This window comes from Coloeus monedula, assembly GCF_965178545.1.
Source record: "Coloeus monedula genome assembly, chromosome: 3".
Lineage (NCBI taxonomy): Eukaryota > Metazoa > Chordata > Aves > Passeriformes > Corvidae > Coloeus > Coloeus monedula.
The window spans coordinates 21,446,850-21,473,116 of record NC_138783.1 but is presented as its reverse complement, the minus strand read 5'-3'; the positions used below and the strand labels follow the sequence as shown (position 1 = coordinate 21,473,116).

General features: G+C 41.6%; 3 protein-coding genes across 4 annotated transcripts in view; 2 read left to right on the top strand and 1 right to left on the bottom strand.

The window, feature by feature from the left end:
• The window catches only part of TBC1D23 (TBC1 domain family member 23), a 37,877-nt gene extending 34,145 nt beyond the window's left edge, over window positions 1-3,732 (top strand). For both annotated transcript variants that reach the window (XR_014226294.1, XR_014226295.1), the window contains exon 21: window positions 3,616-3,732. The gene's annotated coding sequence lies outside the window, so the exon portion shown is untranslated. The remainder of the gene's footprint in view (window positions 1-3,615) is intronic.
• NIT2 (nitrilase family member 2) lies at window positions 1,589-13,926 on the top strand. Its single transcript, XM_082278575.1, has 10 exons — window positions 1,589-1,680; window positions 3,616-3,734; window positions 6,059-6,179; window positions 6,300-6,388; window positions 8,337-8,430; window positions 9,405-9,479; window positions 9,902-9,980; window positions 10,629-10,727; window positions 11,782-11,837; window positions 12,255-13,926. Exons 1-10 carry the CDS (start codon window positions 1,653-1,655, stop codon window positions 12,341-12,343), a joined length of 849 nt encoding a protein of 282 aa, XP_082134701.1. The 5' UTR covers window positions 1,589-1,652; the 3' UTR covers window positions 12,344-13,926.
• TOMM70 (translocase of outer mitochondrial membrane 70) overlaps window positions 13,862-26,267 on the bottom strand; it is a 24,742-nt gene continuing 12,336 nt past the window's right edge. Inside the window, exons 4-12 of the mRNA XM_082278574.1 lie at window positions 26,047-26,156; window positions 24,578-24,726; window positions 23,242-23,449; window positions 22,522-22,656; window positions 21,259-21,366; window positions 20,042-20,158; window positions 19,147-19,244; window positions 18,499-18,621; window positions 13,862-17,552 (exon numbers count right to left, since the gene is read on the bottom strand). Coding sequence (XP_082134700.1) covers window positions 17,399-17,552; window positions 18,499-18,621; window positions 19,147-19,244; window positions 20,042-20,158; window positions 21,259-21,366; window positions 22,522-22,656; window positions 23,242-23,449; window positions 24,578-24,726; window positions 26,047-26,156 — 1,202 coding nt within the window. The 3' untranslated portion in view covers window positions 13,862-17,398. The remainder of the gene's footprint in view (window positions 17,553-18,498; window positions 18,622-19,146; window positions 19,245-20,041; window positions 20,159-21,258; window positions 21,367-22,521; window positions 22,657-23,241; window positions 23,450-24,577; window positions 24,727-26,046; window positions 26,157-26,267) is intronic.

The window sequence follows — 26,267 nt, the reverse complement described above, 5'->3', positions numbered from 1 at the left end:
GTAGCTTTTTCTACTGGGTATACTTAGTGCTTGCAGATACTTTTGTTTTGAAACTTGAAAAATAGATTTCCTCTCTCTGACCGATGGGAAAGTGGATTTTTGGCCTGTGCTTTGCACCTTGAAGGGATGATACTTCACTTTTTATTCTTTTTCTTATTTGGGAAGAAATTGGGAGACAGCAGTTCTTTGCACGTGGAGCCATGCAAAGTGTGATGTCTGGGGAAAAAAAAAAAAAAGTTGTATATGCTCTTTCTGCCATCATGGGCATGTGTAAAAAGGAGGGAGGCCTGCTAAGGGCTGCTGCACTGCCCATTCTACCATCATCTGGCTTGGTCAGATAGGGTTTACTGCTCCAAGGGGCAGGTTGAACATTGTCTGTTTGAAGGAAGGTTTGTAATTGCTGCAAGCAGTAGTAGCTGTGCATTTTACGGTGGTTATGCACTTCTGTCCTTTATCTCTCTGCATGTTTCCTGAAAGGGAAAGTGTGTAAGAGATTGATCACCCTGGGTTACCCATTCTATCTTTGCTTGTCCTGCCGTCATGTGCTTTCAGCTTACAGATATAATCTTGTGTGAGAAACACTGCTTCTACACAACATGAATCTGCAATTCTACAAACGTGCTTCTAAAATGCCCAAGGCTGGAAAATATGTACATGAGACAGCAATGTTTTGTGCTGAGTAAAGAGGAGCACTTGGTGTTCAAAGCCAAGGAAGAGCAGCATGGTACTTAGCGTGTTGATTTCACAGAATTGTCAGTGTTGGACAGGACCTCTGGAGCTCACCTAGTCCAAGGCCTCTGCCAAGGCAGGTGACGCAGGAACTTGTCCAGGTGTGTTTGGAGTGTCTGCAGAAAGGGAGACTCCACTGGGCAACCTGTTCCAGTGCTCTGCCACCCTCAATGTAAAGATATTCCTTCTCATGTTGAGGTGAAACTTCTTGTGTTTTAGTTTGTGGCCATTGCTCCTCGTCCTGTCACTGTGCACCACTGAAGAGTCTGGAACCACCCTCTTGACAAATGCCTTTGAGATATTTGTATGTGTTATTGAGATCCCCCTCAGTCTTCCCTTCTCTGGATAAAACAGGCCCAGCTCCCACAGTCTCTCCTCATAAGAAATGCTCAGATTACCTTTGTGCCCTCCACTGGGCCCTCTCCAGTAGATCCTTGTCTTTCTAGTACTGAGGAGCCCAGAACTGGACACTGCTCCACATTGGAGCACTGTGGAGATGTTTGTACCTTGGGAGATGCTGTTCTTGTAAAGAAAGACGTGCATGCCCCAGGTGAATGAGTTGCCTGTAAACTGGTACAGTTTACAGTCCCTGGGGATGATGAGCCCTTAGCAGACATAAGGCAGCCAGGGGTTGTTGCGCAGGGCAGGGCAAAGAGGCTCTCGGCACAGCCGGAGCTCGGGGGCTCCGCTGTTGCTGCCGGCGCTGAACGGGCCCGGGGGAGCGCTGCCCGCTCGCTGCCACCCTCGCAGGCGGGGCAGGGGCGCCTCATCCGTGCGCGGTGCCCTCGGAAGGCGGGTCACGGCCCCAGCCGGGCTGGTTAAAGGCCGTGCGAGGCTGCTCCTAAACAGACCCCGGGCCCGGGGCAGGCGCTGCGAGTCCCGGCAGCCCCTGCGGGCCGCGCCCCGCCCGCGCGGTGCCGGGAATGCGGGCGGCCGGCGGAGCTATGGCGTGTGAGTGGGATCCTGCCCCGTCCCTCTCTCTCCTCCCGCGATCCCGGCCTCCCGCCCGGCCGGGAAAGGCTCCACAGGGGCTCGTCCCCGGCACCCTGCGCCTCCCCGGCCTCCCCGGCTCCGGCGTGACCGGGAAAGGCCTGGGTGCTGGGCGCTGGCGGAGCCTGTGGAGGGTGTGCGGCAGTGCAGGGAAGAGCTGCCCTGGCGCTCTGCTGGGCACAGACCGGCTTGCAGCGCTCGCCCTGCAGGGGTCAGCTCGTCAAGAATTGCGAACAAACCGGGCGTGCTTCGCTTGCCGTGTTTAGAAGCAAAACCAAGCGTGTTTTGTAATGTAGTGGTAGAAATGTGAACCATCGTTTTACTGTGATAGGCTTTTACCTGGTTGTGGCCTACGTTGCTTTCGGCTTATCCTGAGAATTGCTTTTAAAGAAGTTTTTGAGGTAGCTGGTCAAGGCTGGGAGCGCAGAGGTCTCTCTCTACAGCACTGCTGCACATTTCTCTGCATTTCTATTACTTCCACCTCTGAATGTTTGTAAACGAAGCTGTCGCACAAATACGTCAGTTCTGTTGTGGGTGAGCTTCAGTTTTGCACCTTAACAAACTGCAAACCTGAGACATGGGGAAAATAAGATCAAGTAATTAATTACATTTCCTAGTGTTTTAAACATTACAGGATTTTTTCCTAGTAGATGGTGCACTTTTTTCTTTTTTTCTTTTACGCTGAAATGTAAATTTTTAAGTGCCCAACTTCTCTGAACTGAAAGACATTCCACAAATACTGGGAAGTTTCTGACAGATCCCTAGTATGGTTCTCTGGGTGGGTCTGGAAACTATAGTTACATCTGTTCAGAGTGCCAGATAAGCTTTGTTTGCTCTATAGAGCCAACAGTAAAAGTCTCTCACATGAAGAGTGGCAAGGGGAGCAGTTAATCATTTTTGTAACCTCTAGAAATTAGCTGCTTAGTTAATGAAGTGAGAATTAAGTAGGAAAAAATATGTATCTCGACTGCTCCTGTCCCAGTCTCATCTTCACTTGAATCAGCTCTCCCAGTTTCCCTGACCACGGGGACTGTGTTGCTTCCAGATTTTTCTTTTTCCTATTGTGATCTTTGACTGTATGATCAGGGAGTTTCCCAGACAGGAGAGGTACTATGAAACTGGGATATTTTCCTTTGTAAAGCCAGAGAGGGTGGGTTGGTTGGTTGGTTGGTTTCTTTGTTTTAAAGGAAACAGTTCTACTTGATCAGGGTGTGTTTTCCTACAACCTGGGGTACTTGGAGATTCATGGAAGGTAGTCCCAACGGGTGTGCACAAAACTTGGGTACTCAGAGAGCCTGCAAATGTATATCCTGCTTAGTGGGTGTGGAAACTGTTGGTAACACTTGCAACTTGGCCAGAAACCAGATTGCTAAGAAATGATCAGAAAGATGTTAACCTGTCTTGGCTTTTATAGCCATTTCCCAGACTAGGTGTGAATTGAGGGATAAAAGCAAACAATTCCTTTATTTGGTGCTCTTGGGATTATCCAGTCCTTTAGTGGTGACATATTAGGACTTGCAGCGCTCATCAGGTGACATGTGCAGCAATAAGATGGGCTCCCAGTGTGCAGCAGCCTGGGCAGGAGGGGCTGGAGGGACCTGTGCTCTCCCTTTCTGTAACATGGCCCCTTCCCCTAGAGCATGGACTGGGTGTTGCTGGCACAGGAGCTCTGAGATCTTTGCAGGGTGGTGGCTGTTAACAATCTTGGGTTTTGATGCTCTCCCTGTGTTAAGAGACTGTTTCCAGAGTCATAAATAGGCTGCAAGAATGAGTTGGTAGTGGTTTGTATATATGTTTATATATTAACTCATTTGTTCTCTTAATGCTTGTTACTGAATTTAAATTTGGAAGAGTTTCCTGGGGGAATTCTGATGAATAATTCTTTTCTGCCATCAGCCTTCCGCCTCGCTCTTATCCAGCTTCATGTATCTGCTGTTAAATCAGATAATCTCCAGCGAGCCTGTGGACTGGTGAGAGAAGCATCAGCTAAAGGAGCAAAACTTGTGGCTCTACCTGTGAGTAAAGATCATGGCCTACTTAGCACTTACTCCTCAAACCCTTCAAAACCTTTTTCCAGTGTTATCAATGCATTATATATTCCTCTTTCTCCCTGTATGAAGCTTCAAAATAAAAATAAAAATTAAAAAATCCCAGGGGTTGTATCTGGCAGCACACTAAAAGGTGGGAGAATGAAAAGGGAAAAAACAACAGGTTGACCTTTTTTGTAGTATAAGATTCTGGTAAATTTTTTGCTGGTTTAAGTCCTAGGCAGTTCCATCATTGATATATTCTGAATTCATGTAAATGATTGTAGTTTGAATCTTTGCTGAAGAAGTGTAGAAAAAGGTGACTTTCAGCTAAAGAATGTTGACGTGGAGGTGAAAGAAGACAAGTACACAGTAACTCTCTTTGCTGTAAGGAACGATACGTGAGAAACAAACCAGACATATTTCCAGCAGGTCATTTGGGCTGAATTATGATTAAGACATATTTCTCTTGTGACTTCCATGTGTGGAAACATAAATAGCCACTTTAAATTATCAATCACTTCTGACTTATTTTTTTAACGTCAGCCATGATTACTTTGCTGAATTTTCACACAATGGGTGTGCTGGCAACAGGGTGTCCTTCCCGGTGCAGCTTTGAGCTTTTCTCCTCTCTTCATGGGAGTACTTGTGTTACTCCTGTGCCCTGCAGCGTCTGACACTGGAGTGCAAAGTTCATCTCTGGATGAACTTTGAGTCTCAGTTTTACACACAGAATGTTTTCTTTCCTGCTGTCATGGGGGAAGCACTGAGCAACCTTCCCAGCTCCTCTGTGCTGACATGGTTCTTGTGTTGCAAATGTGACCATTCAGTGTTCTGCCTGAGCCTCCTATGTAGAGATTACCTATTATTTACTGGTTTCATCATATGCACAAACACTGAATTTTCCAGACTTACTTAGTTGAGATACTTGCTTTGCCAACAATAATTTATGCTCTTAGAATACAAGTTGTCAAACATGGATGAGGTATTTCATAGAGTTTTGGGAGATACATTTTGTATTGGCATTAGGACATGGGCATGAAATATTCTCTTCCCTCTGTTTTGTTTTTTGGGGGGATTGTTGTTTGTTTTAATAACTTTATATAAAGAAAAGCAACTCACACTGAGTATATGAAGGCGTATATGGAGGCGTCTGGCTTTGCTTTCACTTCTTTGAGGTTCAGCCCAGATTTCAAGAGCTTGGGAAGCTCATTTTGACAGCCTGCAGAGACTTCCCTTCTGCTTCTTCCATCTACAGATTGTGCTGTGAGTTAGCTGGTACCTGCTGGCCTAGTGCCTGTATAAGGGGAAAAAAAGCCCCTTCCAGCTTGGGTTCATTCATTGCAGTTCAGTAGAACCTACCTCCGTTGTTAAAAGTTTGCTTGAGCAGATGAAGCAGAAATGTTTATTGTGCTAATCACAGCTTGATTTTCTTTTTCTCCCTTTTTCTTTGTGGGGGTGGGGGTGTGTTTGTCCCTTCTGATGAGCAAAGGGGACGGTGGAGGCAGATGTCTGGGCTAGGAGTCCCTTTCTCACAGAAGAGAAGTTGCTGCCATCAGTTGCTGCTGATAGCCTATCTGTGGCCTCCAGCTGTACTCCTTCAGGGGACAAAAAAGTGTTGGGTGGGGTGTCTCACGTCCTCACAGAGCTGGCAAGTGTAATGCAGAGTGAAGGTTCCTGATGTCTTGGGCATCTCAAATACCACTGGGCCACTTAGTTTAGGCATTCTGTTAATCTGTGTAAAGATTACATGGCTGGTTCTGAGGGATAGCAAATCTTTAACTAGGGCCGAAGATGGAGGACACTGTTCAGTTGTGAGGAAATAGTGTTTAAAGGATTGTTTTAGAAAAACACAAAGTAATTTTAAGAAATGCATGCTTTTGCAAATGCTGTTTTAAAAATTAAGAAATCATGGGCTGTGGATGAGCATGAGCATTTCACAGTTTTGAGAGGATCTATTGAGCTTGTAACTTGTCAAATGAGCTGGGTGGAACTTGGCTTCTCATTCTGATGTGAGCATCCCTTGTGCTGTTGCTAAGCCCAGAGCAGTGAATGTGCTAGCCTTATAGCTTGCATGATAGTCCTAGCTCATGTTTGACATGCACTCCACAAACACACCTCTTGTATTTTCAACGATTGTTCAAGTCTCTCTGGCCTTCCTGACATTTTCTGATTTGCTTACGGAGCTCCTATAAACTCCTGTAACTAAAGGTTGTTTGAGAACATTGTTAGAGAAGAATTTGAAAACTTAGGTACATCTTGTTGTAGTGGTGTTACTGAATTTTAGCTTTTTTTTCCCTATCTAATTCTAGGAATGCTTCAATTCTCCATATGGAACCCAATATTTTAAGGAGTATGCAGAGAAAATCCCTGGGGAATCAACACAAAAGCTGTCAGAAGTTGCAAAGGAGTGCGGCATATATCTCATTGGAGGTAGTTTACTCTTAGTGACCATCTCACTGGAGGAAAAATGGGCAATGTTTATTACTGCCATTGGATCAAAATTACATAAATAATACAGTGGGGGAAATCTCTTTTCTCACCTTTACAAAGGATCCATTCCAGAAGAGGATGGTGGAAAGCTCTATAATACATGTACTGTCTTTGGGCCTGATGGTGCTCTGTTGGCAAAGCATAGGAAGGTAAGATGGCAGAATATTGTTTTGAAAAGTTTTCTCAGCAGTGTTGCATGAATTATTTCATCTATGCTTAAAGGTGATATAAATTAGTAGAATCTTGCATTAATAATAAGTTGTGCACCATCACCCATGAAATTTCATGTAACTTTTATTTGGGGCATGTAAACACCACTTCAAAAGGTGGTCATAAATTTGTTCTGGATAAGGATGACAAAATACTAGAAGGTATAATTGGGTTTCCTCATTGTCTTGGGGTGACTTTGATGTGTATCCCATATCTCTGCCCTATGCCTAGAAATTAATTCTTGTGCCTTTCTATGCCTTTAAACTGAGCCTGAGAGGAGGAAGGAAAAACTGATCAAAACTTTTTCAAAGCAGTTTGCAGCTTGTTCAAGGTCACACAGAGATAGTGACTTTTTTTTTCCAGCTGCGGCAGGGGAAGGGAGGAGGCACCCGGCTTGCGGCTTCCCTGTCAGCTTCTGGCCAATTTCAGCTTCTTTTTCTCCAAAGGGAGACTGAGAATTGAATTTTTTTTCCTTCCCTGGAATTTTGGATTTTTTCCCTTTTTCTGCTGGACTGCTTCAATATCAGAGCACATCGGGAGGACTTTCCGCCAAGCACAGAGGGCCTGGCCCTGGGCCAAGCCCCAGCTCCAAGGAGTCCAAAGGGAGGACTCTTTAACACTTTCCCAGGTTTTTTCTCCACAGTGAAAGATTTTATTATTTAGCATTATTTTCCTTTTCCTGTGTGTTTGTTAAAATAAATAGTTTTATCTCCTTCACTTTCCTTCAAGGAAAATTTATTCTTTCCTGAACCTGGTGGGGGAGGGGTGGTGACCTGCGTTCTCTCAGAGGATATATTTCTAAATTTGGCCAAACTGGCACACTCATATGCTGGGAAAACCATGATAAAAACTAAAACCTGATCCAACTCAGATATCCCTGTACTTTGGTCCAAGTCTAAAACACAGTGTCACTTGAACGGGATCAGGATTTTCCCTCAGCTTCCCAATGGATTTAGTCCTTCTGTTATAATAAATACTGTTCTTTACACACTCTGTGCTATACATGTGATTAGTGCAGACATGCAAAGTCCAAGTTCCACAGTTAAGCTGTTGCTGCTGTTTGTGGTAGATGTTTGCTTACTGTCATCTTCCACCTCAGCATTGCTTTGTACCTTCTGGAAAACTCCTCCCGTTTGTAACTCCAGAGTCAGTTCCTGTTCATGGGACTGTGCACACAGGGATCACTCCATGAGTGAACAAAGCTTATTTCTCTCAAGGATAAGCCAGAAAGAGAATGCAGGGTTACTTGGAACAAATGAGGTGGTGCAAAATACCTCGGTGGTGCAGGTATCCATTTATTCTGTTTGCTGATTCTACATTAGCTTCACTTACTAGTTCACCTTGTGCAGCTCTGTGTTGCCTTTCACCTGTCACAGCACACCAGTCTGCAAGCCCAGGAGTTGTTTGTAGAATGAGTGCAGGCTTGTACTAAGTATGAACAAATAATAAAATAAAACCAGGTCTGTTGTTAGGAAGCTCCAGTCAGGAACACCACCTTCAAGGTGGGATAAAGACTGGCAAGAGAGGGATAAAGACTGCTCCAGGCTCTCAGAGGAACCTACATAGCTGAAGTAATGGGAGCTTTATGACTTGGTGAAGGTATTTTCTTGGGAAGTTTTGCAGGAATGGGACTCAAATGTTAGAGACCAATCATTAGATCAAGACATCTAGCTGTTTTGCAGGTATTTGCGACTTTAGACCTGTATTTCTGTAAAGAAGAAAATGCTTTAAATCGTCTTTGAGGGATCTAACAATCTTAAGCAGTAATGTTTATGTTGGATCCTGACAAAAGAGTAGTCTAGATAACAGTAGAAAACACATGCCTAAAGAAGCTTAAATACCAAGCAGAGCAATTGTTAATTGTTATTAATCACAGTATAATTGCAGGTTCATTTGTTTGACATTAACGTTCCTGGGAAGATACAGTTCAAAGAGTCTGAAACACTGAGTCCAGGGAATAGTTTCTCCATGTTTGACACACGTGAGTACAAGACAAGCCCTCTCTTTAAGGAGCTCTACTATAGTAACACTACAGTTACTCTGGAGTTCTCTTCCCCCTCCTCCTTCCCAGCAGTGGATTTTTAGACTATCAGATTGGGCTTTTGATAACCGTGGCAAATATAATTTAAGTTTGCCTCAAGTGTTTGGGTCACTTCCGAAACTTTTAAAAAGGCAATGTGGTTGCAAAAGGACAGAGGAGTAGAAAGGGTTGAAACATACATCACCCCACTTGCCTTTATTAAATAATGGTCCTATTGATTTGTTAGAGAGAAGTGACTGTATTTTTTTGTAGCAGTTACAGTTTGAAAATGGTTCTTATAAAACATGGTTTAGAAAAGAATGTATGTAACAGCTACACTGCTACATTGCTTCATGTGAAGATAATACAATAATGGAAACAATTAACTAAATCAGAAATCCCATTCTAGCCTTCTTGGATCAACTACATCAGATAAAAAAGCAAAACACCTACTCCTCCCCACCCCATATTGCTCAAAAACTGACAGTGTGTTTACTGAGCTCTCCAAAGAGTCTTACCTGCCACAGTCACTTTCTCCTTGCAATGTGCATGCTCTAAGAAAGTACATGACTGTATTTTTACTCCATGAAAAGCAAGGAATGCTTTCTTTTCTTGTAAAGGAAATAACTGAAAAAATTGCAGCTAAATGAGAAAGGAATATGTTACACAAAGACCTGATACAACATGATTTCGTGGAAATGGCTGTTCTTAAAGGGTAGATAAGACTACTTCTCACAGTCTTTCTCTTATCATTGAACATGAATTCTCCCTCACCAATAGCCAGTGCTTGTTGGACACACATTTAAATATAGCTCCTGCTGTTGCTGTGAGCCCTGTAAAATAACAGTTGGCAGGATGGCTACAGGGAGTCTTGTGACTGCTTTTGTGTTCTTGTGCTAGTGATATGACTTCTGTCTCTTGTGTTTTGAGAACAGCATACTGCAAAGTGGGCCTGGGCATCTGCTACGATATGAGATTTGCTGAGATGGCTCAAATCTATGGCCAGAAAGGTGAGGCTGGGTCACCTAATTGAGCAAGGTCAGCCCTAAGGCCAGGCATAGGCAGGGCTGTTTCTGGGTGGTACATGCTGGGTGATCCCTGTGATCAGGCATTCTTATCCCCAGCCAGTAACACAAAATGCATCCTGTGGCCAAGACTCTTATTCACATGAGTGACTCCTCTCATGGAGTAAAGTAACCATCACTTCCTGATCCACATTTGGTGGTGGAGTGATGGAGTTGGGAATGTCCCCACAACAGCTCTTGGCTGATGTAACTGTGTTATGCAGGGACAGGCTCTGTCTGGTTCCATTTTGGGCAGAGGCTGGGAAGTATTGAAAGAAACCTCACCTTGGGTTTCAATGTGAAGGGCCACTCTAGAGTAAACCATCTCCCCTTAATGATGCTTGGGTTCTAATTGTCTCTTAACAAAGGTTGCCAGCTGCTGATATATCCAGGGGCTTTTAACATGACAACAGGACCAGCTCATTGGGAACTCTTACAAAGGGGACGGTAAGATCACAGTAACAGCTTATCCTCCTGTTCTAGAGGAGTTCTGGTGCATGGAACTGAACTTCCTTGTGTTCAAAATGACACCTGGGCATCAGAAGTGGTGCTGCAGGGCCACTCTGCCACTGGAGCTGTACCATCCCTCAAGCCTTGCATGGGACACCAAAATGATTTTACTGTCAAGGAGAAAAGCAGGAAATTCTCGAGAAGCCTTTATTCCTGCCAGCCCCTGTTATGCCCTTTCAAGGACTTTTTCCCATGGCTCTATAAGCACCCTTCACACCCATTTTCTAGAGAGAAGAGCCAGTAACTGTTTGGGCAGTGTATTATTACAGGTAGAACTAGACTGAGATTCCTGAATGCAGTATTATTTATTCATTTGGTCAGCTTCAGTCAATTTTGCTACATACTGAATGAACCTGTGAATTACATGATACTCTATGCACTAACTCTGCAGCCAGGTGCTAGAGACTTGTCTTTCCAGACTCTTCTTTCTCTGACCTTTGTATCATTCACAGTTTTGGCTAGTCATTTAGAGGATATATAGCTTGTCCTTCAGAGTGGATTCTTTCTCTTCTGCTTAATTAAATGGTATTATAAAAAACAATTCTCACTTTTTCCCTCCCTTCCTTCATCTTTCTGTGAACACAGAGCTGTTGATAATCAACTCTACGTAGCTGCTGTATCTCCTGCTAGAGATGAAAAAGCATCGTATGTTGCCTGGGGACACAGCACTGTAGTAAATCCATGGTGAGTTCAGTAAAATAAAAAACAGCACCCTTTTTTTTTTTTTTTTTTTTTCTGTTAAAAAAATATTTTACTTGACAGTCAACTTCAATCCTACATTTCCATCTACTCTTAAAAGTGCAAATTCTTGGTAAAAAGCACATGAAACTTGAGCCTACATTGTCAAAATCATCATTTAAAACAGTCAAACTGAATAACAAGAAAGTTGGAGTATGTATTCATTTTGGTAGTAAAGATGCTACTTAGTACTAGGATTTAGCATTAGTTGAACTGCTGACCTTGTCAACCTGTTTGTGAAGTTCAGTCAATTATATGCACATGGTAGTTCTCTGTAGAACCAAACCATCTTAAACAGCTCACACAGAAGTATCTCATTTCCTCAAAGAACAGCCCTGCTTTGACATAAGAAAGAACAAGAAGAATGTCTTCAGCTAGAGAAGAGAGATTCTGACGTGAGCAGAAGTCAGGCAGGTGCACAGGAGGTAGAAGTGACCAAATCTTCAGGCAGTTGTTTTTCTTTCAGGTAAATCTACTGACAGTTCTCTTCCAGATGACTGCAGAGTAAAAAAAACTTTGTCCATGCCTTGAGCTTTTAACTTTGTATGATGAAAGCAGTGACAAAACACTTTGTGGGAGATATGATAAATCATGTTCAGTAGTTCATGCAGACTAAAAGTACACTGCTATTAAAAGCCAGTAGGATCTTCAAAGGAGAAAGTGTTCATCTTTGCCAGTGTGGTTGTTCCTTTCCCCTTGAGGTGTGTTACATGCTCACAGGCACTGGTTCTCAGAGTGGCTTTTACCATGGTTCTTGATCTTTGAAGAACACTTATGTTAAGTATGTACATGTTACATATAAAATGTGCCATATATAAAGCCTGGAAGCCATTTCCATCATGCCAGACTTATGGATTATGATGTTATTTTTAGGACAGACCTGTCTTTACAGCTGTAGGCATCAAGGGTAGGAACTCCTTTTTGTACAAACAGCAGCAAGTGGACTGATGCCTTGAGACCAGTGTGTTAATCCTGTGAACAAATGTGCTTAATTTTTCAGGGGTGAAGTCATAGCGAAAGCTGGGGCTGAGGAAACAGTTGTATACACAGATATAGGTAAGGGAAAAGTTGTTTTGGTTTTTTCCCCACTTTTTTTTTCTTGAGTACAGGTCATGACACTAAGGAGAGACAGTTTTTTAAGTCTGTGGCCTTACACATGCAACTACAGATGATGCAGTGTTCCTCTGCCCTGTCCACCTTTGCTAGGTTAAAGCAAGGACAAGCAGCACTTGGCTGTGCTGTTCTATACACAGTACTCTATAGCTGTACCCTTCCAGTTCACTTCCTTAGCAACAAGGTGCCACCTTAGGATACAGCAAAGCTGAGGCTTCCTTTAGCCCTGGCTGCTCACTTGTAGTGCCCTCCAAGCCCAATCTCCATCAAAGCTGCTATTTTCCCTGTCTTACCTCAGAGCAAGTCAGGAGGTTTCTTTTTTGCCTGCTGTTCTCTTAACTCTTTTCTTCTTCCCTGCAGATCTAAAGAAACTTGCAGAAATACGTCAACAAATTCCTATTTTAAGCCAGAAGCGTTGTGATCTCTATGGTGTAGAGATGAAGAAGTGAAGCTGAGTGAAGAGGGAAGGTTCAGCTGTCACAATGGCTGTTGCCTTCATCTTTGGAAGGATTTCCTTAGTAGTTGCTCCACAATTTACTGCCAATGTGCTGGTTAAGAAACTACCATGTAACAAAAAAACTTGGTGCAATTCTAATATTATTCAAACACAACTTTTATATCTCCTCTCATACTTAAGTATTTCATAGTATTTTACAGCTAGCATAAAGGTGGAGATGAAATCAGTTCAACACAGCAGTGATTGATTTTTATGCATCATAATGTTTTAGTTACCTTTTGAGGGCTTTTTTGTAGAACACAGGAGTGGAAATCTTGTTCTCTGAAACTCCCTCTCAAGTCAGCTTTGGTATTATGAATTTTTCAGTAATTATCAGAAAATCATGAAGCATGACTCTTCTCACTCTGTCCTTTTTAGACGTACGTGTCTTAACTAGGGTCCTTGAATGCCCTAATTCTAACTTGGAAAGCTTAAAATTTAACACACTGAGCAAAACAGGCCCAATTCTGCTCTGCACTACTCGGGACACCACAAGAAGCTGCCAGACAGAGCTGCTACTATAGAAGAATCTGTAACAGTGTTTGGTTATGAGTCTTGCCTGGATATAAGCATTAAATTCTCCTTATGGCAAATCCTGCTCATTGCTGAAGTAACATGGGTTACTGTGTTGGTACAATAATTCACATGTTGCCACACCTTTGCTCTCCGTACTGCTTCCTTAATAGAATTTTTGAGTGGGTTTTAATTCTGCTGCCTGGAAAAGCCTGAGGGGCTTGTTGCACTGCTAAGTCCTTCTGCCCACAGTCTCTCAGAAGACTGCTCAATGTTTGAATGCGTTTTTGCTACCATGTGCAGCTCCTATCCACTGCAGAGAATACATTCCTTACTGTGCTGCTTTTGCTGGAGACTAACAAACTGATTGTGAACAATGGCTTTAAAATACTGAAAACCAGCCAAGCATGTTGCACTTTTGGTTTTGGTTTTTTTTCTTAGAAGGGCGACATCTTTTAATGTAAAAGGAATTTACAAGTTACGCGTTTTATTCCTGGGGATGAAAAAAAAAAGGAACTCACCAGCCTTCACTGACAAGCTTTTAGTTTTCCAGCAGCATTGAACAGCAGTAAGGCTAAAAGAGATTTCAAAATACAGAAGTGGGAGGGAGAGAAGGTTTTGTCTTGCTCTAGCTAACCACATTTTCCCCCAAACCATCTTACCTTTTATTGGTGTTCAGCAATCCTCCTCTTCCCATAGTTTTTTTGTTTGGTGGGTTTTTTTGGTTTGTTTTTCTTTTTAACATTATTTTGGCTTCTCTGCAATGAGCTTGGTGTGTATTTTATAAACAAAAATAAATGCTCAGCCAAGCCCTGATGCATGCTTCCCCTCAAAAGCCAGGTCCCACCATTCCACTCGGTGGCATTATCTATAGCAGCAGGTATTTTTGGTTTGCACTTTTCACTGCATTTTGGTGTACACACTGCACTGGAACTCTTAAGAAACAAGCCACAGAGCACAAGGTGAAATGAAGGTTTATTTGTTGCAAAATAAATATTAAAAAATTAACAATTTCCCATTTGAGCCAAGTTTCCTGCATTAATTAGTGCTTCCCACATCCATATCCATGATGGCCATCACTGGGCTCCAACTTCTAAATCATAGTAATTATTTTATCTCTTTCTCTTCCCTCTCTGTACTCATTCAACATGCAGCAGTAATTAAATACTACCTTTGGAGGATTAAAGTAGTACAGGACTCTCATGGGCTGACCACTTATATCTGAGAAATGCCAAGTGCAGTCTGCAACAGGCAACAGAATCTGTGGTCTGAACTCCCCTCCCCTGGAATCCCAAATGGAGAGGATGGATGAAAATCTGTTATAAGCTACTTTGGTGAACTCAGCTGAAGAACTGACATGAGCTCAGTTCTCTTCAGTCTATCAGGACAACTTCTAAGCACCTTGTTTTAGTAGGGTATTTAGTAGGGTCTCCAGTGTGCTCCACTCAGAAGTGATACAAATGGGACTGAATCTGTGAGGGTTTCACAAAAAAGGTACACTGTCAGTTCATAGCCATAGTACTTGAAGCAGCCAATACTCAGCCTTTGTTTGGTAGAAAACAGGCACTTTTAAGTATCCATATGATATGTATGCACCAGTAGTCTGTAAGAATAGGAAACTAATCAGAAATGACCCCTGAAATAGTTCCAGAATTTCAGCCTGCAAGAATTTAAATTATTTTTAAAGAAATGGCAGAAAATTGGGCAGTGTTAGGATTGCTGGGCTGGTTGAAGCTGCATCTAAACTGCTCTTGATAGTCCCAGAGTAAGTTACAGTACAGCTCTTCAGTGTATGTTAGTTCCCTCTTCCCTTTCAATCTGCAGTTAGATCCTAGTAATTCAAGTCACAGCTCAGAATCATGGAATATGCTGACTGGGAAGGGGCCCATCAGGATCAGAGTCCAACTCCTGGCCCTGTGCAGGCCATCCCAAAAATCAGGCCCTGTGCCTGAGAGCATTGTCCCTGTGAACAACAGGGACCATACACGATGAGAATTAAGTTGCTAGACAATTGTATGTAGAAGCAACTTCCCAGAGTCTCCCTCTAGGATGCACCAGCTTTATCCAAGTCTTCAGTACTAGCTTCCTACACAATTTCAATTCTTTTTTTTTAATAGCAGTAATACTTGTTTCACTTCAAAGTTCACATGCATACCTGGCTTAAAATAAAACCTCAACCTTATCAGCCACTTAAAAAACGTCCCTTTCATCACAGGGATGCACCTGCATACACACAGTAATAGGGTCTCAGCTACTCAGATTCCCAGCCTTCCTGGCTTGACTTCCTTTCCCTCGTAATCTTCAGCTCTCAAGATCATACCTCTGTGGGTGATGGAAGCAAGCAGAGATTGGATCTGTTGATTCCACATCTCCTCCTCATTCTTTCTTAAGGGTTGAAGTGAGAGAAGATGACAAGGAGTCAGTCAATTACCAGTTCTTCCTAGATTTGGAACAACATAAGCACAGAGCTCACCACTGCAGAGAACACTTTCATCAGAACCTGTTCTTATACATGTCAGAGAGAGATACTTGAAGGTAGTATTTATTTTTTCAGTTTACAGGTGATATGTCATTTACAAAAAAATTACAGACAATGCATCCTTTCAGTGCAGTTTCAAACTAGTTCAAGAACAGGCAAAAGTCTGTGATGATTTGGAATGCTAGTAATTGACAGCACATGCTTTTTTCCCTTAATTGATTGGGGGGGGGTAAGGAATGGGGTACAGATGGGGTGATGAGGAGAAAATGCCAATGTAAATAAGGCCATGCGAATAAAAACTCCTCGGAGAACAGGACTCGTCAGTCTGGCATATTTTTGTTCTCAGGTAATTGATGCAGAGATTGGAAGTTGGAAAAGACATTTGACACTTGTTAGGTTCAGTGCCCCTAGAAGCTGCCAGTACCTTCCCATAGCTTCAATTCTACACCAGTGCTATGATTTCAGATCACCTAATGAGCTACTAAAATAATGATTAAATCTTTATGTCTGCTCTCCACCATTTGAATACTCAACTGTAGTTGCTGGGAGAAAGGAAGGTCAAGTTGAAAATGCAACCTGCTGCTGTATGGTGGCACAACTACAGAACGAGACAGTGTGACTACAGCATCATTAATTTCTTTAAAAGGTTAAATACATTAGACAATTCACCATGAACAAATCTATGATTTCAGGATGTAAAGAAGCCCAAACTAGTGTGTCATAAATTAAGCTACATCATTTGCATAAGGTTTGTCCAGCCACATCAATCCAGGAAAAGGCAAGATGGATTGACTGACTTCCACACCAGAAAGATCAACCCAAAGCAAGAGAGCTCTCTGTGAAGTTCCTAACGAGAGGAAAACTGTTTCATAATTTGTCCATCTGCTGTTTGCAGCACAATTGCTTCTTTTCTACAGTATTTGTAATCTTGAACAAGACAGGGTCTACAGAACAAGGAAATGAGTGCAGATTCCAAATCCATTATTGGAAGTTTGAACCTATGCTTTGTTCCTTATCTCATTTAATCCTGCCAAGGGGCTCTTAAAAGGAAGAGATCATAACCCAGCAGTCTCTAGAGACTGAAGAGAATTCAGATGTCTATCAGCTGCTACATTTATGCAACAGCATCAGAGATTACAAAGATTATATGCAAGCGTGACCTTACCTTTCGGAGCTTGACTCCCAGCAGTGCTTTCTGTTCTTGAAAGTTCCTCTGAACCCTCCAGAACAATTTCCCATGACATTCAAGTAAGGACTGCTGCACAGGAATACAATCTTTCTTCCAGCAAAGTCTACACTGAAGCAGTGTTACCTGACCTCCTTCCCCAGCCAACCTTTTTCCTAGTTCTCCTATGCAGTACTCTGGGGCTTTCTGGGGTGAGAATAAGGACTATCAAATTAATTCCCGAATAGCTGCCACAGGACTATTTCTAAGTTATGCAGAGGGTGGAAGGGGATTTAAGGGAAGATTGTGCATGCTTGCATATATTTACAGGGATCCTCGCCACATCTACTGACTTAAAAAATCCCTCTATTATTAAAGTTTCAAAATTAATTTTTGCAAAATTAAAATCAACCCTCAAGGATTAACTGGATATAAAAAAGAAACCTATTTTACAGCACTGACTAGTATTACCTTTAAAATCAACAGGAAAAAACCCCACATGCTGTAATATTATTTGATAAAGCAAAAACCGCCCACAACATAATCACCCAAAATGAACCAGTGTGAAGTTTTTATTTGCATGGCCAAAATATGTTCCTTTGGTTCCCCTGCAACTTTATTTCCCTTAACACACTCTAAGGTTTTTGCTGCAGAAGGAACAAGATGCAGCACTGCATACTTCCTTGAACAACCACTCCCACAACACCTAAACATTTAACAGATGTAGCAAATGACAACACCACGAACGGGAAAAAACTAAGTTCCACCATTCAGCATGGTCTGCAACAGCGTCTTTAGGGCTGGCTGAAGTGGGCAACTTCACTTTGGAAGGTCATTTCCTCCTTGTTTCTTTACAGTGTTGGTGGTTTCAATCCATACTTCTTTGCAACTTCTGTCTGGGCATAGGCAGCATCACAGAGTGAGTAGAGGTGGGCCATCTCCATTTCTGATTTGGCCAGGTTGATAGCTTTGTTGAACATTTCAATGGCTTTATCCAGATTACCTCTGAAATAAACAAAAATTTAGCCCAGTTAAGACTGCCAAAGCAATACTGCCATCTCTAAAACATCTTTTTTCTTTCAGGACTTACACTCTCCACCATTAATAACTTAAAAGGACTTCAGAAGGAACCACCACAAGAACCTGTGGTGATGCTGAGTAAACTCAGAGAAGTTGTCACCAAGCTTAAGCAACTAGGGCAGCTGTTAAACAGCCTCCCTCTTGAGAACCCCAGTGGGTGGTGGTGCAGGATAAAATGTTCTCCAGAGGACACCAAGTTTACTACAAAGATAATGCTGGGCAACTGAATGAACTCTCATCTCCCCTGAAAGGACTTAGTATACAGAAGAGGAAAACTAGCACAGACAGAAGGACATTATTTAAATAGGAAATGCTTGAAAAATTTCTCATGGCAATAGTTTGTCTGTCCTTTAGAAGACTAGACATATTAAAAAGAGACTCAGCTGTACTGTCAGCTACACGCCAAACCTTTTACAGTTGCAATACAATGTTACAGAGCATTCCTCTTTCCCCCAAGAACTACAAACTGGTGTCCTGTTGGCTGCAGGAGAAAACAGCACAGGATCCTCAGTACAAACAGCCCACGATGTCCAAGGACAACATCAGATACACACAAAGCCAGGTAATGATTGAGGAAGTCACTTTAAATGCAGAAGAGATGTATTTAAACATACACAGACTCATCTGCATGTTGTCCATTAAGTATGAAATTGGTGATGAGAAGTTATCAGATCATAAATCAGAATTCTGCCACAGAGAATGGAGGGCTTTACCTAAGAGTTACAGAACAGAAATCAGGACGTTGGGTAAGAGCTGGCCTTAGAGGACACCAGGGAGAAGATCTCAAGACTTAGGATCCATGAGAAAATTTAAAGAACTACTATAACTTCAGAAGTAACTAAGAACTTTTAACACTGCAATTCAGCATTACCTTTGCACTTCAATCGTTCCCATGGTCTCATACGCAAAATCACATTTGTTATCAATTTCAATGGCCTTGCTTATGAGTTCTAATCCTTTGTCTAAATCTTGCTTCCACTGGAGCTGAAGTAAACTACAAGAAAAAGAAAATTTCAAACAGACTTCACATGCTCCTCCCAAAACCCTCATCATGGTAAGCAGAACCATCCCAAATGTATAATGTGTTTAATTTCTAATGCAGGTAGACAGTAACTTAGTAACTTCACGACTTTTAAAAACACCTATGTGAAAGTCTCTTTCAATAAACCACGTTACTGCTTTAATGACTCTTAAGGCAAATTTTTCCCAAGAGGACTTGGTACATGTTGTTTTATGAAAGAAAAAACTTCAACACAAAGCTGAAACTAATAGGGCTAAAGGAAAAGTTAGATATACTTCAAAGAGATACTCAATTAGAAATGAACACTGATGAAACTTTCCTGAAACTTATTTGCAGCTTAGTCAAGACAAAATATAGAAATACATTTAAGAGCACAAAGATATTTTCACAAAGTTTTTTTTCCTGGTTAAACTTCTAAACATAGACATTCAATTCAGGTTGATTCATCTAAATATGCTGACTGCTCACCACCAAAAGGACTGCAAACTCAATACATACCCTTTATGAACATATGTAGTGGCATTGTCTGGCTCAAGGTCAATGCATTTATCATACATTTCATCAGCCTTGCCAAACTGCTGTTGATCAGTTAGTGCCTGAATCGAATCAGAAGAGAAACCTGTTTGTCAATAAGTAACCAAAGCATGTGCTCTGCACTCGGCTAATTCTAATTAAAACTGTATTGACAACATGAGATTGGATGTAGTTCATTTATGGTAGAGCAGGCCAGGCACATCAGTTACCAGAGTTAAGTTTAAAAATAGAGGCTTTTTGGAAAGCTTCTGTGCTTTAAGTGCACAAATTACTGACCACACTGTCACCTGTGATGGCAGATCCACAAGCAACATGCTGTGTGCTGTAGATAAAAACCATTCTAAAAGTCTGTACCTGCAAGCTTCAACTCTTCCTTTTTCAAATACACTTATGCTTCCTACTAAAACCAGCAGTATGTTCTTGGAGAAGAAATTAGTCTCTGTTACAAGTGTACTCTGAACAGCTGTTCTAAACCACAACGTGCCACTGGTAGCAGAACAAAAATGTCACCCTAGTTCCACACATCTGACTCTCAAATTACCCAGACAATCCCTGGCATTCATCAACTGAGATGCCACACACATGAGGAAGGGGGGAACTGCGCAGGAATAACCTCTGTCTCCTAATAACCACCTTCACGTCTCATTACTTATATCCTGCTTCACCAATTCCTTCTGTACTTCCTCTACCCCGGAACACCCATAACCATAAATGCAAGTAGCTTATTCAAGACAGCATGTGTTATCTCAGAACTTGGTGTCAAAAATCTTCATCTATTATTTGAAGAAATGTTATGTTATATCCAAGATAAAAAGTACAAGAGAAAACAGCATGTTCTTTAAGAGAGAGAAAAACATACCTGAGCATAGAGTGCGTAGCCCTCAGCACACTTTGGAAATTTTTTAATGACATCTTCAAAGCCTTTCATGGCTGCTTGCACAGTCAAAGCATTACTTCCTGTATACGCTTGGCGATACTATTCCAAGGGAAAAAAATAAAAGAAAATAATTACACCATCACCAGACTAAAAAAGGCTGATCAGGCCTCTACCCACCTCCCCAAGGGCTGCCTGCATTATAATAATTCAAAGTTATTTTACATAAGCTGAGAGAATTGGGATTGTTCAGCCTGGAGAAGCTTTGGGGTGGCCTAATTGTGGCCTTCACATCCCTGAAGAGAGCCTATAAGAAAGATGGAGATGGATTTTTTGCAAGAGCTTGTAGTGACAGGACAAGGGGGAATGGATTCAAATTGAAAGACAGTGGGTTTAGATCGAATATTAGGAAAAAATTCTTGTAAAGGTGGTGAGACACTGGAACAGTGCCCAGAGAAGTTGTAGATGCCTCATCCATGGCAGTGTTCAAGGTCAGGTTGGATGGGGCTCTGAGCAACCTGGTCTGGTGGAAGGTGTCCCTGTTCATGACAGGGGAGTTGGAACGAGATGATCTTTGAGATCGCCTCCAACCCAGGCCATTCTATGATTTTGTGCTAAGTTCCAGAAGGTGACATACCTGTACATCCTACCAAATCTGATTTTGGGAACCTACCACATGTCCAAGTGTCTGGACTTGGAGAGGAAAATGGGTGAAAGAAGGAAGTCATAAGGCCTGATAATTGTGATAGCCTCCCTGTATTTCAAATGCTTAGAAATTCCAAACTTGGCATTCCTCCTCGTTCACACCATGCAAAGCTGTCCTGACAAGATTCTTGCACACTGAGTCATTGTACTAGCTTGAAATAGTTTGTTTCCAACTTCTTGATGCTGCCCGCTCTCCACAATAGTAAAGCTTTATTAAAATCAATTTTATGTGCTCCAGTTAGAATGAAGATTTTTGTTCCTCTCCCACAAAACAGAAAAAATGTTTGAACTGTTTGAACAATGAATGTTTCAGAAGGAAAGCAGCAAACCCATACTCCAACTGAAGAAACTGCTGCATTATTCCTTTACCTTATTATTAAAAGACAGAAATGTTTGTTGCCCTACTTTCCTGTTAAATTGGAATAAACCAGAGAAACAGTGTTTTCCAGAACTCCTTAAAGAAAAAGCACCCAGATCAACCCCAGCACGTTACCTACCAGAGCGAAACATTTCTGTGCTTGCGCCAAGGCAGAATTGGGTCTCAGTCGGATACATTCATCAAAGTCTTCCACAGCCTCCTCAATTTGGTCAAGCAGGATTTTCAGCTACCCAGAATGAAAGAAAATCCTATTTCTCTATTTCATCTGTGCTTCAGACACTTACATGATAATTCAAATAGCATCAGTTACTCATATCATCTCCAGATCAGTTTTAGAACTGTCTAGAAACCTACAAAACCCGTAACTAAAAATCACTGTCATACTATATTATCAAAGCCACCAGTGAAACTTTGGCTACCTACACAAGTAGGCAATGACCCTGTGTAGGGATTGAGAATGCTTGCATTTTAGACTGCTGCCATCACTGCTTCAGCATGATGTCCAGTCTCCAAAATTATGCCGTATTTTCTCAAGTTGTTTTGCCTCTCTGTAGCCAGTATCTGTGGACTATTTGGACGTTGAAGCATTTCAGCTTTTCCAGCTTTCATTTCAACTTCTTTTGTTTGGTTGGGGTTTTTCTGGTTTTGTTCTGACATTCTTATTCCTCCACAGGAGCAGAGTTCACTTCACCATTCTCTTACTTTACTGTGAAGCTAATGTAAAACACCAATTTTCAATCTGCAGAAAACTTTCATTCCCTTCAGTCAAGACATAGCATTTCATTTCTGAGCACTAAAGAGGTCTAAAAAATTCATGGAGAAAGACCCTTGATCCATGGAAGTCTTCCTTACAAATATGACTTAGCCTCTCTGCATATGCTAGTGTTCCTTTTTTACTTCCAGCACCATTCATCTTGCAGGTCTGTGGCAGCAGGCTTCTCTAGGGCTAGAAAGGACACAGCAGTGTCATAAGGCAGAGAGGGATGAGCTGAACAGATCCAAGTCCAGGCCACAGGGCTGCAGATGTTATCAGGGACACGTTACCTCTGCTGTAACAAAGCTTCCTGCTGTGCAGATGCTGCTCTGCCATCCAGGCCCCTTCACAGAACAGCTTTTATCTGCCGTAAATGCACACAAGCCACAGCACCTGTAAGTCACAGCTTATACTGACAGAGGGCTTTCCTATAGCTATAGAAATAAACTGCTTCCACCTGACCTGAACCTCCAAAGTAGATTGGGTGTTTATCCCACAAAAGTTCCCAATTAGGAGTTCATGTTTTTCTGCCACAACCAGTACGAAGTGTCTCCAATGACACCGTTTTTCCTTTCAGTATATACTGAAATAGCCAAGTGCTGGGACCAAATCTCTAAGGTTTCTTACTTGTCCTCGATGGTGGTAAACATCAGCATTCTGAGGATCAATGTCAGCAGCTGTGTTGAAGTCCTGAGTGGACAGCACAGGCTGCTGCTGCTGCATGTACATACTGCCCCGTTTGATCAGAGCGTTGGCTCGCAGCTGCAAGAAATGGTCAGAGAAACATCAGCCACCCCAGTGTTTCTCCACATTTAAGGCTTCATTACAATCACAGTAAATTTTTCATATGACTAGTCTCTCCCACTGATAGGTTTCAATTATTCTAAGCAGGAGTAAGTTTCATGTTGACCCTAAATGCATCAGCTCCCTTACTTAATTTCAAAAATGTCAGCCTATGCTTCCATCTTGGTGCATTTCCAAGCCCTCCCAAATCCTTCTCAATTCCTATGTTTACAAACACATCAGTGTTTTTTGAAGCAGCTGAATATGGAAGTGTACTTAAGGTTTTTCACTTATCCAGAGTGGATAAGCCTCCAATTCCTTCAACTTCCCTCATTCTTTAGTTTGTACTGCTTATCACCTTTAGTTTGCACTACTCAGTACAGATGTCTCAAAAATCAACAAGCCCTTGAACAAAACAATTTGTCAGGAACAAAACAGTAAATAAACCAGAATACTCCCCTTAAAACATCTGAAAATTTGGAAAAACAACTTCTTGAAGTATATGGCAAGTTTATCATCTAACTTCTCAATTCCAACTACAATCCAGCTGTGACAGATTCTTACCTTCACATTTGCATCTTCCATGCTGATGACCTGATCTAGGTCTGGTTTGGCAGCACTTGCATTGCCAATAAGTAAGTAGAAAGTAGCTCGCAGAAGCAAAGCTTCTGCCATGTATTTTCCCTTCGCTTCAATTTCTTTTGTGCTTTCACTGATAATTTTGTCATAGTTCTCTTCTTCCATATATTGTTTTGCTCTCAAATAGCCAGAGCTGTAAATGATGTAAGAACAATTGTATATATACATGTATTCACTGAACACTGCAATTTCCATTCAGATGTTTCATCAAATAATTACAAATATTAACATGTGCTATACTTTTACACCACCAGCATAGTTCCACTGGAACATCCATTCCTGGATGGGGCCATCACAGACGGAAAACAATTTGCACAAAAACTGGCTAAATTACGTTGGAAGTAAAGAAGAAAAATATTTTAAAGCTTTTGAACGTGAGCTTCAGTAGTCCCTTGAGTTTCTTTTTCACATGAAGAACAGCAATAATCTCTGCTTTAAAACAAAAGGGTGGAATTCATGGACAGGAAAGTGAAATATTAAACCTAGCAATGTGCAGCCTATATGTGGAAGAAAGGATTTAATAGCAAAAAATTACAGCACTGCCTTGCTCTCAGCTGTGTCCTGGATTCAGTGAATCTGCCTGTAGATCAGGACATTCTCTCTTACTTAAAAAAAAAAAAAAATCATAATGCTGTTTGCAATGGTTTCCAAACTGACAGCACTGCAATCTTCCAAAAATAATCTGGAAAGCAACATAGTAAATTAAAGAGCCATTTATATGGTGCTCACGCTCCACTAAAAAAAAACCCAAACAAAACCACAAAACCAAGTTTTTCTACGCCAGAACAAACTTCTCATTTATGGGCAATTTGATTCCAGAAAGATAAAACACCCTTTCAGCCTCAGTTGCTGTAAATGCATATTTTCATTTTAAAATCCCCTTTTCCTAGCTCATCTTTTCCCTTCCAGTCCAAAGGCTAACTTGCTCTCTTCCTTGGAAATGCTCCTTCAGTATAAAATATTCCTTTCCCAAGAAGCATCATTCAGCCCTCTCCAGTTCTCCCAAGATTTACTGTGATACTGTAGTAAATATTCAGCATGTTTTCCCAATCTCATTGTCCTTCCTCTGTTTAGTGCAAGTTTGGAACTAGCCAGTCAGCTTTCACTAAGGCTTCACTTACAACACTGCTGTCATTTATATCAAAGGATTCTCCACGCCAAGTACTACACAAAGAGCAGCACGTTACACTCAGCAGAATGCCCAAACCACTGAAAACTTAATTCCAATACCAAATAATTCCCAACTGTACTGTACACTCACTTTTCTTTTACTTCAGAAGCCTCTCCCTCCTTGTCCTTATCTTCATCTGATTTCTCACCCTTAAGCAAAGGTTGGGAAATGATATCATCTGTGAAAGAACTGAAGTAGGATTTAATGAACTGTGGTGAGGGCATCAGAGGCTCCCGATTCTGAAACAGAGAAAGGTAATTCCAAGTCATTAGGTGGTAAGATCAGATGGTAACAATGGAAATGGACAACAAATGTGATTATTAAAAAAAATTGATGGAAGAATCAATGTACAACTTCCACTATCTCATCTGATAGCCTGATATTTTGGATTTGCCAGCTTGATGTTTAGGGAGTCTTTAAGCTTCAGATCACAATGCAATACCATCACCAGTGAAAATAAAGTGATGATATTTGGGGGGGGAGGGAGGTAGTATCTTTCCACATATGTGGCTAGAAATAAGGACTCTTAGGATATCATAAGACATTGGGGAGATGTACTAAGGCATTGGGTGTGCACAAAAATTGGGTGAAAAATGCAAACTAGAGGTTTAAGCACAAGCCTAAATTCAAGCAGATTCTGAATGGCAGTTTTCTCTGTTCTCCAACTTGTCCAAGAGAAGCTGCTGTCATTGTTACAGTGGAGACTAATGAGGCAATATCCTAGTTCTGTGCCGAACTTGGCCCAGATAAAACACATTTTACTTGAAGTCCCAGAAGCAACACCTCTCAGGTACTGAATCTTTTCTACAGCCAAAAAATATTTCTTGCTCAAAATAAACTGCACACAAGAATTACAATTCAATTTCTCCTGCAGGAAAACACTGAATGCACTCTTCTGAAGCACACCTATCTTGTGATGCTATGTGCACCACACTTACAACACCATCTGTTGTTGCCTCGACACTATACATTTACATGAATTTCTGTAGGAAAGAAATTCAGCATCTCAAAACCAACACGGGATTTCAGTACTTCAACCACCATAAAAAAACAAGCAAGAATGCTTTAATAACAAGCAAGAATGTGTGGGTACCTGTCCCAACCTTTCTGTAAACCTACAGCCACTTGAAATGACTGCTCCTGGCTACCCCTATGCTTCCACAGTTCTCTGCTCCGCAGTTTCCCAACATTCATGCATAGACATCTGTTCCAACACACCCAGTTTCCATGAAGTTGCAAGTTCAGAAAAGCCCTATGCAGGGCAGCACACCAACTTAGGGTGTCTCCTGAATGTCATAACAAATTTGATTATTAAAGGGAAAAAACTGCGAGGAGTAGATCTCTCTTCCCTGCTGAGGTTCCAAAAACTTTGGAGAGGTCCCAAAGGAAAATAACATTGGTACAATGGCAGCTTTGTAGAAACCAGTTTGTGTTGCCTGTTACACTTCAGCAGATGAAGACAGTGACTTGTTTACAACAACTGACAGAATGCCAACAACCAACTTTTCAACAACTGGTCAGGTGAAATAACAATTAGTCAGCAATATCAAAAGTCCTACCTTGTACTTCTCTTTGGCCTTTTCTTTTCCAAGGAGTTTAAGAACTTTATCAGCTAATAACATACTTTGCTGGTTTTGGAAGGCTTCTAAAATGCAGACTGCAGTGACATCTAGGAAACAATGTACAAAAGTGAGATTAAAGGAATTCTGATAATCACTGGAGTACACTAAAACGTGCCACTGAATACGATGAAGTACTGCCAAACTAATACACGTCCTGT

What these genes read in the sequence shown, in the direction of transcription:
- NIT2 (XM_082278575.1), top strand. Translation starts at nt 1,653, where the DNA reads ATGCGGGCGGCCGGCGGAGCTATGGCGT. An exon ending in TGTTGGCAAAGCATAGGAAG is followed by an intron (nt 6,389 to 8,336) that starts GTAAGATGGCAG and finishes GTATAATTGCAG; the next exon opens with GTTCATTTGTTTGACATTAA. An exon ending in AGCACTGTAGTAAATCCATG is followed by an intron (nt 10,728 to 11,781) that starts GTGAGTTCAGTA and finishes TTAATTTTTCAG; the next exon opens with GGGTGAAGTCATAGCGAAAG.